The sequence below is a fragment of the Brassica napus genome, chromosome A7 (genome assembly GCF_020379485.1).
Source record: "Brassica napus cultivar Da-Ae chromosome A7, Da-Ae, whole genome shotgun sequence".
In the NCBI taxonomy this organism is placed as follows: domain Eukaryota; kingdom Viridiplantae; phylum Streptophyta; class Magnoliopsida; order Brassicales; family Brassicaceae; genus Brassica; species Brassica napus.
The window spans coordinates 11,761,645-11,775,953 of NC_063440.1; the positions used below are offsets into that span (position 1 = coordinate 11,761,645).

General features: G+C 36.7%; 2 protein-coding genes across 2 annotated transcripts; one reads left to right on the top strand and one right to left on the bottom strand.

Annotated features, from left to right (window-relative positions):
* Positions 1-8,729: 8,729 nt before the first annotated feature.
* LOC106355185 (S-protein homolog 5-like) lies at positions 8,730-11,516 on the top strand. The gene has a single exon (XM_048736713.1). The coding sequence runs from the start codon at positions 10,794-10,796 to the stop codon at positions 11,274-11,276; it is 483 nt and encodes a 160-aa protein (XP_048592670.1). The 5' UTR covers positions 8,730-10,793; the 3' UTR covers positions 11,277-11,516.
* Positions 11,517-13,422: 1,906 nt separating this feature from the next.
* Positions 13,423-14,284, bottom strand: LOC106358094 (E3 ubiquitin-protein ligase MPSR1). The gene has a single exon (XM_013797836.3). The coding sequence runs from the start codon at positions 14,174-14,176 to the stop codon at positions 13,523-13,525; it is 654 nt and encodes a 217-aa protein (XP_013653290.2). The 5' UTR covers positions 14,177-14,284; the 3' UTR covers positions 13,423-13,522.
* Between the last annotated feature and the right edge of the window lie 25 nt (positions 14,285-14,309).

Sequence of the window (14,309 nt, forward strand, 5' to 3'; positions counted from 1 at the left end):
GCTCCTTTAGCACCTTTTGGACGGCTTTGTTTCTGGCGTCACCTTGTTCTTCTACGGTGGTGTCGGCTAGCACCAGCCCCGGTTTTTTCCGGTGATTTTTGTTCAATCGCTTCTTTACTCCTCTCTAATAGTTTCAGTTGGGTCATTCATCATCGGAGTCTCTTCTTTTCTTCCTTTCATCCTTCCAGGCTTTGGAAGTGCAAGATCTGATGTCTGATGTTATTTAATTGATTTGGGAGATTGATACTAGTTTATCATTCCACAGATTGAAGTGTTATTTTTTTTTGTTAATGATATGGCGGCTTTGGTTTTCTGGTGATGTTGGCTTCTCCGATTCGGTCTCCGCCATCAGCTTGTTGAAGCTTTGCGGTTTTCCAGTGGTGTCGTCGGGGTTTCCGCCGACATTCTCTGAGTCGATATGTTTGGACGGTGGGATTTGTCCTTTCTTGGCACGTGTCTTTTTTCCTGCTCAAATGTACACATGTTCTCAAAACTTGTAGATTTGTCTTTCCTTCCGCTTTTAAAGGCTAGGTCTGGGCCTTCCTTCTTATGGGCCTGAGCTTTGTTTATTATGTTATGAGGCCTAGTTCAATGGAGTTTGATCTTTTCAGAGGGTGTAGCGTTAGGTTCATTTAGCATCGGTACCGTCTTTTTCCATCACTGATCTTCTCTCTGATGTTGTTTGGCCTTGGTTCTTGGTTCATCTTTTCCGCTTTGCTGTTCTGAGTTCTCAGGCCTAGGGCTGGGCAAAAAACCCGGATCCAAAGAACCGAACCGAACCCGATCCGAAAAAGTAGTACCGTACCGAACCTGAACCGAAATTGATTAAATTTCCGAACGGGTTCAAAATTTTGGTATCTAAAGAACCGAAACCGAACCTGACCCAAACCAAAGTATCTCGGGTACCCGAATGTAACCGAAATAGATTTATATACCTAAATATATTACTTATTTTTAGATTTAATATATATTAAATACATCCAAAAATATAAGATACACTACAAGAAAACAGCGGTATTCTGACGGACGTTTCGACGGAAAATGAATTCCTTGGAATATACCGAGGAATTTCCGAGGAAATTCCGAGGAAACACAAAATTAGGTTTCCTCGGAATTTCCTCGGAATATACCGACGGAATTCCGAGGAAATTTCATTCCGTCGGAATATTCTTATGGAATACCGAGGAAAATTTGATTCCTCGGAAAAAACCGATGAATTCCGAGGAAATATTATAGACGTTAGAGAGCCGTTGGAGAGCCGTTGGGGGATTTTAAAAATTCCGAGGAAATTCCGACGAACTAGCCGTTCGCATCGGAATTCCGTCAGAATTTCCTCGGTCTGTCGGCAGGATTTCAACTATAAATACAAGCACCCCTTTTCCTCTTCATTCACTCCATATCTTCATCATCCCTCTCACTCTCTTTACACACGAATTTGATTCATAAAAAACATGTCTTCTTCAAATTATTTTCGTTCTTGGATCGATCGACCTCATTTGGATCCAAACACGAGATTGCTTACGGAAGAATACCAACAAGGTATAACCGAATTCATGGGGTTAGTTCACCGACAACCGGAAGCAAAAACAGGTATGTTAAGATGTCCTTGCTCTAATTGTAAGAATAAAAAAGTTATTAAACAGTGGGATGTTTGGACTCATCTATATTTGAGTAAGTTTACACGAAGTTACAAAATTTGGTATCATCATGGGGAAACTGATTATGAACATGGTAGTACTAGCGAACCTGAGCCAGCGGTTAGATTAGAAGATCCAATTAGAACGGATGTAGATTACGGTGTAGGTACTGAGCAGATGGTAAATGATCATTTTAGAGGGGAATATTTACCCAATGCCGAAGCTAGGAGATTTTATGATATGTTGGATGCTGGAAAGCAACCATTGTACGAAGGTTGCAGAGATGGTCATTCAGCTTTATCATCTGCTACAAGATTGATGGGCATTAAGACGGATTATAATTTGGCTGAAGACTGTGTGGATGCGATTGCTGATTATGTAAAAGGTATTCTACCCGAAGATAATGTAGCTCCTGGATCATACTACGAGGTTCAGAAACTCGTAGCTGGTCTTGGTTTATCGTATCAGGTAATAGATGTATGCAGAGACAAGTGCATGATTTATTGGAGGGCGGATGAACAGCGGGTTTCATGCAAATTTTGTGGGAAGCCTCGTTATAAAGATACGAGTGGAAGAGTTCCAGTGCCATATAAAAGGATGTGATATTTGCCTTTGACGGAAAGGTTGCAGAGGTTGTATCTGTCTGAACGCACAGCGCAACCAATGAGATGGCATGCGGAGCACTCAACAGATGGTGAGATTAGACATCCTTCAGATGCAAAAGCGTGGAAGCATTTCCAATCAAAGTATCCCGACTTTGCGTATGAGAGAAGAAATGTCTACCTTGGATTATGTACTGATGGTTTCAGCCTGTTTGGCAAGAGTGAAAGACAGTATTCTCTATGGCCAGTCATTCTTACACCATACAACCTACCCCCAAACTTGTGCTTGCGACGAGAGTTTTTGTTTCTCTCGATTCTCGTACCCGGACCAGAGCATCCTAAGAGATCACTTGATGTGTTTCTTCAGCCACTAATATATGAGTTGCAACAACTATGGGCTCAAGGTGCTGAAACATACGATGTTTCGTATAAAGAAAACTTTCAAATGCGGGCAGTACTAATGTGGACAATAAGTGATTTTCCAGCGTATGGTATGTTATCTGGATGGACAACGCATGAAAGGCTATAATGTCCATATTGTCAAGATAACACTGATGCTTTCCAACTAAAACACGGAAGGAAAACGTGTTGGTTTGACTGTCACAGAAGATTTCTACCACCAGATCATCCATATCGCAGAAGTAGGAATTTGTTTACGAAGAACAAGAGGGTGTTTGACAGTCCACCTCCGGAAATTCGTGGGAAAGATTTGAAGACACAACTTAGAGATTTTGGTGCAGAAAGGACGCCAGACGTCGGTGGACATGAGCGTTTTCCGGTAGATGGTGTTGGAGACTTACAAAACTGGCATAAAAAAAAGTATTTTTTGGGATCTGCCATACTGGGAGGATCATCTACTAAGGCATAATTTAGATGTCATGCATATTAAGAAGAACTTTTTTGACAATCTCATGAACACGATCCTTAATGTTCAAGGTAAAACAAAGGATAATTTGAAATCAAGACTGGATTTAGTCGATATATGTGCTCGTTCAGAACTTCATGTTGATGAGAATGGTAGGGCTCCTTTTCCCATATACCGACTTGATGCAGCGGGAAAGGATGCGTTCTTTGATTGGATTTCAAACGATGTGGAATTTCCAGACGGTTACGCATCTAATTTGCGTAACTGTATCGACAGAAAGGAAGGAAAGTTTACTGGCTTGAAAAGCCATGATTGCCATGTAATGATGCAGCGCCTCCTTCCGTTTGCCTTCAAGGAACTATTACCACGAAATGTTCATGAAGCAATTGCAGGGATAAGTGGTTTCTTCCGCGATTTATGCACAAGATCAGTGACTCTTGAAGGTATTGAAAATTTGAAGACTAACATAGCCGTGATTCAGTGCGACCTTGAGAAGATATTTCCTCCCTCATTTTTTGATGTTATGGAGCATCTTGTTATTCACCTGGTAAGAGAATTGGAACTTGGTGGTCCTGTGCAGTATCGATGGATGTATCTGTATGAGCAGTATATGTTCCATTTGAAGAAGATGGTGAAAAATTTAAGTAGGGTGGAAGGTTCTATAGTCGCACAGATGATCAATGAAGAAACTTCAAACTTTGCCGAGTACTACTTTCCAGCAGAAGTTCAGACCAAAAACAGAAGACCTGCTCGGCATGATGATAGAGGCGAACGGACAACATATCATTGGAAGGTTCCACACATTTTCACAGACGTTGGACGACTTAGCGGAAAACCAAAGGACCGTCGACTTACTGATCAGGAGCGCAGTCATTTGCAAACATATTTACTCACCAACTGCAAAGATGTTCTTCAATATGAGAGGATTTTCATGGCAGAAAAGCGGTTCGAATATAGATACGCCACAGAGGACGAACTAGAAGAAATGAAGCAGAGAGAATTTGGTGGATGGATGTTTACTTATGTGAGTGCTGGTTTGGCCAGAGGTGAAACATTTGACGATTGGATACGCGAGATGGTCGTTGGACCAAACTTTGTTGTGAAGTCATATCCGAGATTTTGTACTCGAGGATATGCATTCACAACTCAAAAGAGGAGACGTTCGAGTACGACTTATGATGCTGGTGTTTGTCCTGCATCAGGAGATGATGTATACTACGGACACATACATGAGATTTTGGAAATCAAGTATTTGGGCATGGTTGGATTTCGATGTACTGTTTTCTATTGTGATTGGCACGACAACACTCCAGATCGAGGTGTGAGAACAGATGCATTTGGTGTTACATCAGTAAATTCGAGACGGAAGCTGCAATATTATGATCCTTTCATTCTTGCTTCTTAGGCCGATCAGGTTTGTTATATCAAGTACCCCCGGGTAAGGAACAGAGATGATCCATGGGTTACTGTTACAAGACTCAGCCCGAGAGACCGAGTTCAGGAAAGTTCTGAGCTGGAAGACCCACTACAACCAAGCACATCCGGCAACTTAAGTGCAGCAGAAGATTTAGGTGGAGTTGGCCTTGTAGTCGATTTAACCGTCTTCGGAGAGGAAGCCGCCGTTCACGTAGAGGATGAACCAGTGATTGGAGAGTTTCACCAAGATCCAGATTCAGATTCATCTGGTGATGACGACTCGGAAACAGAGTAGCGTCGACCTTTTTTTTTAAATATAAATACCGAGGAAATTCCGAGGGCAGATAGGTTTTCCTCGGAATTTCCTCGGAATAGATCTTGTCGATTTAAGGATTTGATTATACATTACTTTTCCTCGGAATTCCCTCAGAAAATTCCTTGGGATTTTAAACCGAAAACAACTTTTTTACGGATTGAATAACACGTATATAACCTTCATTAAGTGTCTTAACCAGATTATGATGTTTGGAACTAGGAACTTTGGTGTTTTACCCAATAACAAACACTTTTACGATTGCATGATCAATGAATACTTACAATTATTTTTGAAATTTTGTTATTTCATGGTTTATGATCATCTATACAAAGAATCCTCAATAGTATGCATTATAATTGTATAAGAAATGAAATACGGCGAAAATAATCAAAGTTTTACAACCTCAAACCCTGATTCCTCGGAATATTTTCATTTAACCGGGTAAACTAAGCCGCCAAATATTTCGCAAAAATTGAATTAAAGATTTCCGAGGAAATTCCGACGGAAAAATAAAATATTTCCGAGGAAATTCCGACGGATAGTTTCCGTCGGACGCCTCATAATATTAGGGTGAGCCCGATCTTCTTCCCCATTTCTCTCTTCCTCTCCGCGCCGCACAGTCTCTCCCTCTCGCGATTTCCGGCGACTCACCCCTTCTCTCTCGCGATTTCCGGCGAATCTGCCCTAATCCTCCCCCATAATCATGTATGAACCCTATCTCACTCTCTTAGGGTAGATTTGTATGGTTTTTAAGTAGATTTGATGATTTTGGAATGAGATTTATAGATTTTTGTTAGGTTGAATGGTAGGATTGTGTAAAATCGAGTTTGATTATGTATTTCACTTGATTTGGATATTTGTTTTGGTTTTTATTGATTTTGTGGTTATAAAAATCGAATTTGTAATTATATATATATATATTGAAAACGTTTTTTGTATATAAAATCTATTTTTTGCATTTTAAAATCATTTATATATTTATTAATGATTTTTAAAATCTATAAAAAAATTTTTGTGATTAAAAATCATATATATAATATTTAAAATCATTTTTATGTATTTTATATATAAAATATAAATTTCTATATTTATTAAACTGTTTTTGGGATTTATTAAAACTATTTTTTGTAATTATTAAACTGTTTTTGGGATTTATTAAAACTATTTTTTTTTAATTTTTTAACTATTTTTTATTTATTAAAACTTTTTTTGTTAATTATTAAACTATTTATATTTTTGTGATTAAAAACTATTGTTTTAACTATTTTTTATTTAAACTGTTTTTTTTTAAATTAAAATTATAAGAACTAATTTTTAAATATGGTTTTTTTTAATTTACAGGTCTAATGATGATCAGACCCGGCCTCGCCAGCGTCGTAGCCGGGGTGGTATGGGGAGCCAGTCTCGGGGTTCGTCCAGCCATGTTCAGGATTCCGTTTCGCCCCACAGCTCCTACGATACATCTCCCTCTCCATTACCCGCTCCTGCTGCTCCCGCTCCCGCTGCTGCACCCGCTCCTGCTCCTCCGGGTCCTCCGGGAGTGATGAGTGTTGCGCAGTTGGTTCGACAGCCCGGTCGTGACCATCTTCCCTATCTCACTGAGTATCCACATGGACATGGTCAAACATGGTAATTAAACTTTTATTTTTTTCCTTAAAATTTGATTGATTATTAATAATTTGTTCTTTTTATTAGGTTCAACCGATCCGGGAACGGGATCAGCGCATGGATCAACCGTATGATGTACTCGGCCCTCGACAAGGGACATCCGACTTTCACTCACTTCCCTCCCGAGAAGCAGCATCTGTGGTTTCGTCAGTTTGCGGTAAGTATTCAAAATTTTTACCTATATTTTTTATTTATTAAAACTATTTTTTTTGTGATTATTAAACTATTTTCTATATTTCTTAAACATTTTAAATATTATTAAAACTATTTTTTTAATTATTAAACTATTTTTATATTTATTAAAACTTTTTTTTTAATTATTAAACTATTTTCTATATTTATTAAACTATTTTTTATTTATTAAAACTTTTTTTGTAATTATTAAACTATTTATATTTTTGTGCTTAAAAATTATTTTTAAACTATTTCAGCAAGAATTCCGATGATACGCTCTCTATCTATCACCATTTTGGCCATAAAGTTATGGACAACTATGGGAAGCAGATGTACGAGTGGAAGAAGAAGTGGGAAGTAAACAAGGTAGTTTTTAATTTATTAATAATTTTTAATTTATTAAACTATTATTTAAATTATTAATTTTTTTTTTTAAAATTAAAAGGTCCCAAAGTCGATGAACGACACGGTCTGGAAGGAGTTGTGTGAGCATTGGGATAAGGAAGAGACGAAAGAAACTTCTTCCACCAACTCCAACAACCGCAGGAGCGACCGTAAAGGGAAGGGTATCTACAAGCATAACTTGGGTGCCCAATCTATTGTCACTCTCGCGGATTGCATGGTAAGTTCAACCGCTTTTTCTTCAATTATTTAAGTTTCGGAATTTTATTTTTTGTGCATTTTTTCAAATTTCTAATGTTTGTTTAATTTATTTTTTTTCAAGGCGGAAGAAAATGAGGGCGAGCCGGTTGATGATCTCGCCCTAATGAAAAGGGCGTATACCAACAAGAAGACCGGCCAGATTGATGATGGTCTTGTGAGGGACGTGGTCGACCTGGTCCAAACTCAGGTGTATGACGAAGTGTCTCAGCCTCAAACCGATGATGACGATTCGACGGCTTCGACCAACTTGTCCCGGGTTCGAATCAACGAAATCGTAGAATCGGTAAGTTTTTTTTTTTTAAAGTTCAATTTATTTATTTCTTGATTTTTATTTTATCATCAATTTATATTATCTAAATTTGGTTATTTATATTTCAGTCGGTTCCAAAGAAGAAGGGACGTTTGGTCGGTTTGGGTCGTCGCTCCCGGTCGGCTGCTCCTTCTTCTGCACCACCGCCATATGTTGATCCAGAAGTTCTTACGGCTCAGCTGAAGGACAAGGATGATCAGATATCTGCATTGGAGGCCCAGATGGCAGCTCAACAGGCGAGCTATGAGACCCAGAAGAGGCTGAACGAGCAGATGATGGAGATGATGAAGAGGATGTACCCGAACGAGGTGTTCCCGAACATTCAAGACCCGTAGTTTTTTTTTTTCCAAAAACTCATAATGTTTTATTTAACTTTGAATATTATCTACTATGTTTTAATGTTTTATGTTTTATTCAATTTTAATTTTAATTTTAAATTTTCGAATTTAAATTTAAAAAATTGTAATTTTTTTTAAAAAAATAATTTTTTTCGAAATTCCGAGGGAAGAAAGTTCCTCGGAATTTTCCGAGAGACTGCATTCCCTCGGAATTTTCCGAGGGATTGATGTTCCTCGGAATTTTCCGAGGGAAAGGCGTTCCTCGGAATTTTCCGAGGAACATATGTTCCTCGGAATTTTCCGATAAGCATTCCGAGGAATATTTCGTCGAAACTTCCGAGGATTAGACCATCGGAATTCCCTCAGTATATTGCGAGGAACCTTCCGACGAACTTTGTCTCCTCGGAGTTTCCTCGGAATTTTGTTTCCTCGGAATTCCGTCGGAAATTTCCGACGGAATTCCGAGGAAATATGAATTTCCGAGGAGATATTTCCGAGGACTTTTTTCGTCGGTATGTCCTCGGAATAGCGTTATTCCGACAACATACCGACGATTTTTTCCCTCAGTATGCCGATGTTTTTTTGTAGTGATACTTTTAAGTTGTCTAAAATACTTGAATATATACATAAATAGTCAAAAGTAAATGTCTAAAATTGCTAAAATATATTTAAAACACCAAAATGCTTAAAATATCTATTGATTTTCTATCCAAATATTCAAATCAAACCAATTCATATGTTAATTTTAGATATTTTGACATATATTATACAAATTTATATGTAATATATTATTTTGTTTTATAGATTTTGAGAAATTTTAAGCATATAATGAATATTAAAATTTTAAAAATAATTTAAAATGTGTTATCCGAACCTGAACCGAATCCGCAAAGATCCGCATCGAACCCGAACCGAAATTTAGAAATACCCGAAATGGGGCTGAAATCTTTAAGCCCGAAAATCCGAAACCCGATTAGATCTGAATCGAACCAGAACCCGAACGCCCACCTCTACTCTGGTCGGTGAGTTTGGCCAGGTTTCGTTCTGGGTTTTGTTTTTCAGGCGTGTTATTGCTGCGATGCATCTACTAGCTCTTTTCTACGACTATTGGTCTTGGTTCAGGTTCTTGGCATGGCAGTGGTATTGATCTTCAGGTCTTCTCTTGCGAGGAGGTACCCGGTCTTTAGTCTGTAGATACTGGGACTGGGGTGTGAGTGGAGTGGTTTTGAGAGTGACTTTAGACAGCGGATTTGATTGAATCCTTTCGAATTATGGCTTATTCCTTGAGTAGTTTGGTCCTTTCTTGTCGTATGTTGTGTAAGTCTTAATTAACTTTTTGTCTCCCATCTTTGGGCTTTGTCTCGCAAATATTATGTTTTGCTGGTTTGTCTCCTTTTTTATCTTTGGACCTTTGTCTTTGATGTATTCTCTGAGTTATTGTTTAACTCAGTTGACTAATAAAATTCAGATGTCAAATAAAAAAAAAACTTGTTGTCGGGAAGATATAAGAAGAATTGATGAATGTTATTTATTTGCTTCATGTATTTATTTAATGGTTATATTATGCACTTTATTTGGTTTCCTTCAACATCAACACATGATTATCTTGTGTCGTACTTTTCATATGTCTTTAATCCCAAGCAAAATAACAACATGCCAATACAGTAAATCCCTCTGAAATATTATAAAGAAATAATATGCTATCTAATTTTTTTGGGCTTTTAACCCCTTGGTTCTTAATACAATAGCCATACTAGTATTTTTGTTGTTGTAATATGCCTGTTTTGTACCTTTAATGCTTAATTGATGTAATTTTCATGTTACTATCTACTAAAACATAGCTTAATTGGTGTATGTTATTTAATCGCTGCCACCCCTTCTCCTGCACCACCGTACCACCCATCGTCTTCTCACCTCCTTATACCTTCCTTCATCTCCTGTACGAACAACAACATCCCTTCATCCACCGTCGTCAAATGCATATTTTCCGCCGCCGCTGTTTGTTACAAAACGATGCACTGTATTGTGTTTTTATTTATTATAGACCCATAGAATATAATGTTTGTTGTTATCCCACATGTATCATTGGCATCATCACCACCAGCAGTTGTCTCATTGCCGCCATCGTCTTCTCCTCCACCACAGTCACCATAATTCGTCTCCTCACCTCCTCCCACATGCTATTCTTCTCCTCCACCCCATGTTGTGGTTTATTCTCTTCCTCCATGAACTCCAACAACTCCACTAGCTTCTCTACATATCATATTACTCCATTCACTCATTACTCAGTCAACTTCACCTCTGGTCACTACGCCTATTTTTCCACCTCAATCAACTTCATATGTAACATCGGCCCCACCACTACTTGTTTCATCGTAGTCACCATCTTCTCATCCACCACTTCTACTCGATGTATCCTCACCTCCTTAATGTGAAAATACTTTCTTGAATAAAATCTATTACTTTTTTCGTAAACTTTTTAATGTGTAGAAACTTAAAACTCCACTTGGGGAGCGGATCTTCTTAACATTTTACTTTACAAAAATAATAAATGAAAGGACGCAAAGTATATTTTCTTTAATATACTACTAGTAAATAATTAATTATTAAAAACATGTTTAGAGATCTACACAATTTTTTTTTAACAGATTCTACACATTTATTTAATCAAAAAGATTATACGCATTTACTTGTATTAATATTGTAGATATATATTTTCTACATAACCTACTTCTACCAATAAAATATTACTACATCTATAAATACTACTTCCCAAATAAATAATATAATATGGTCATTTCACAATGACTCAATGGTCATTAATCCCCTCAATGACTTCCTCAAAAAAAAACCACTTCATATTAGTGCTATCCACACTTTTATTTATCCTCCAAACACCATCATCTTTAGGAAACCATTCCTCCACCGATGGATTTTTTCCGTGGGCACCTAAACATGTCGTAATTATAAACAAATTGACCACACATGCAAGGTTGATTGTGCATTGCACGAACAAAAATAAAGATCTGGGGATAAAAGAGCTTGCATATGGAGCTAGCTTTGACTTCAGATTTCATGTCAATTTTCGCAAAACGACGACGTACACATGCAGTTTCGAGTGGCCCAAAAACAAGGTAAGATTTGATATTTTCAGCACATATAGAGACGACAACGTATTCAGTAAAGTTGGAGTTTGCAGAGAATGTATTTGGTACATTTATGAACCAGCCCCTTGTCGTGCTAAACGCGATGGAGGTGCTTCTATATGCTTTGGTTGGGATTCTTAAAAGCATGAAAATATTTATTGCATGGTTTCCTTTTGATTTATAGTTGCAATAAAATAAGCTGATCGATTAAGTGGCTATTATTGTTATTAAATATTATACTTATGTAGACCTAGTAGATCATACTTTTCCATACAACCATGGAATTTTCAATGTTTTCGCCACGAGTTGGCGTTTTATTTTCATGATGTAGTAATACCTGTAATGAAGCTTTCATATAATTACCTCAAATTATAAATAATACTAGACCTTGATCTACGCGCCCGCACGAGTTTTGAATTTTTTAGTTTTTTTTTATAAATAGTGTAAGGAATTTTGTAAACACATAAGTTATTTGAATATTTTTAGGTTCCTACGAACCTATCCGCACCCGGAAGGATCCGACTCGAATCCTATCTGGAAATTTATAATATCCGAATGGAGTTTAGTTTTAAAATTCGAAAAATTTGTGTTTCCGAAAAATGATTTATATTCGAATGGATACTTGGATGCTCATGTTTAACTGATTCTGTAAACAAATAAAATTTTATTTGTTAACTGATTTGAATTTTTTTTACGAATGAAGCAATTTCATCCAAATTTGTAAAATTATTATGGTTAATACGTAAAATAAATGATATCAAATTATTATAGTAAGTACAATTAATGAAATAGTTAGGAAAAGTGAAAAAGAAGATGTAATAAAACAATTTAAAATAGTTAAGTTCTGTTTTATATTTTGTAATAAATATTGTCAAATTAATTAGAAAAGATAATATATGAAGTGATTAAAATTAGTTTAAAAATGAATGAAAATCTGTAGGAAACCACTTCAAAATAGGCAAATATTATTTTGTCACTTACTTTATAAATTGTAACTTTGCAACCTATTACACGAAAGGGCAGAACCGGATAGAATGTGTACAAAAAGTCTGATAATAAATTACGTCGAAATCAATGCTAATTACTTAATTTTACATTAAAACATGACTATCTCACTAATAAGCCCATATCTTATATATATAAAGAACAAGAAGAAAGAGAAGAAGAAAGAGAAGACTCTAACAACTAGATGTAGAATATAAAACCCTTTTTCTATTTTTCCATATAATTATTTTACTCAATAAAAACGCTTTATATTTCACTTAACTTATCAAAACACATCGAAAAATCCTTTTTATTAGTTTATAATATCACTTAGGCATGAAATTGGCTATACATTTAGGTACGGATTGTTCCTTTCGGGTATCGTGTTTTTTTTTTAAATTAAGCTATGTTTGAATACTATAAATTTATGTGTGAGTTTTGAGTTGGATAATTCTAGATGTGGATGAGTTCGGTTCTAACGTATAAGAATCTAAAAGTATCTATATAATAAATGTATCTAAAGCGAATTCGGAGATTTGTATTAAATATATAACAATAATTATGAAAAGAAAATATTAATGTATAAAAATATAAAATTTAATATCCGCATAGATGCGTGGTTCAGTCTCTAGTTGATGTCAAAATTTAACATCATTTTCCTACAAATAATACTTTTTACAATCATTTAAAATAATTAATGTTAATATATAATATTATTGCATAAGTTTTAGATAAAATATGTACATTATTTGCATCACCATTTACATTATTTGCATCACCATTTACATTTTTGTAGTGGTTGTTTGATATCCTGATCTTTGCTTGTTAATTATGTTTAAGTTTCCCGCGAAATCCCTAAGATTGTCAGAGTTCAAAAGAAATTCTGGAGATCAACAAGAAATTAATGTTACCGTCGATGACCAACCTAACAAGTAATGTCATCATAAGATAATTACCATTCTGTTTTCATAGCTAGATTTCAGCCTCCTTGAATTTATTTTCTTCTTAGTCATAAAGCAGAAACTTGCAAATCAAGGAAGCGATAGAAATAAAACTTGAAGTCCAGAGGAAGTAATGACATTATTCTTCTAGATGAACCACAGTATGCACAGTGAAAGCTTTCTTGCTTTAGAAACTTGAACGTTTCTGCTTTTGTTTTAGGTGCAGGGCAGTTAAAAGTTAGGGTAGATAGATGCACAAGGGAAATGCCTCAACTTGGAAATTTGCAAGATTTGATCATATCACGTAGAACATGGTTAGGGTTCTATGGGACTTGTCGTGAAAAGTGTTCTGCAGTAGGAAATTTTCTAAGAAAAAGATTTTCATTATAATACAAGAATTCAAGAAACAAAACATAGAACAAAGGGAGCAAAAGAGTGGCACAAGTTCCTTCTTCTGTAACTCTAATTCTCGGACTCGAGAACAGGTCTTGTTACACCAGATGTAACAGTGTTACCATCACCGTCACTGTTTCCATCGTCATGACCAGAAGAATCTCTAACACTCCGACCACCACCGTTGAAACTAAACCTAACCCAAATCTCTCGCCCATCATTACTTTTCTTCCCAGCCTCATCTCCATCAACAGGCATCTCGAACCTACAAACAGGACACGACCCATGAAGCCCTAGCCATTTCTCTATGCATCCTCCATGAAACCGATGCTTACAAGGCATCTCCTTCACCGTCTCTCCCGCCTTCCACTCCTCTAGACAAATCACACACTCACCTTGGCAGTCGTTGGTGTCAACGACCGGCATCGCATCGATGGAAGCCTTGGACGCTGGAGGGTGACCTTCCTCACGTGATTCAATTAAGCCGCGAAGCCGAGGATTGAATCCAGATGACTCCTCGAGGACGATCATTCCTTGCGTAAAAGGGTTGACAAGAATGACACGGTCACGCGTCGAAGCAACATCACCGTCTCTGTCTGGTGATTCTTGATCAGAAAAGCCTAGGTAGAAAGGCAAGAAGAGGTACAAGTCTCTGTTCCTTAGAAATCTTCCGGAAACAGAGGAAGTCTCCCTTACAGTTTCAGCTTCTTGATCTGTCGCCATAGGAAACAAAAGAATAGAAGATCCTAGCTGATCGAATAGCTGGCCTTTGACGATTTAAGAGTTGCAAAAGAGAGTTGTGGAAAGATCTAGAAATTATTAAACTGGCAGACTTTCTTCTCAAATAATGATGAAT

Coding starts and splice junctions, on each gene's coding strand:
- LOC106355185 (XM_048736713.1), top strand. CDS start 10,794: ATGACTCAATGGTCATTAATCCCCTCAATGACTTCCTCAAAAAAAAAC.
- LOC106358094 (XM_013797836.3), bottom strand. CDS start 14,176: ATGGCGACAGATCAAGAAGCTGAAACTGTAAGGGAGACTTCCTCTGTT.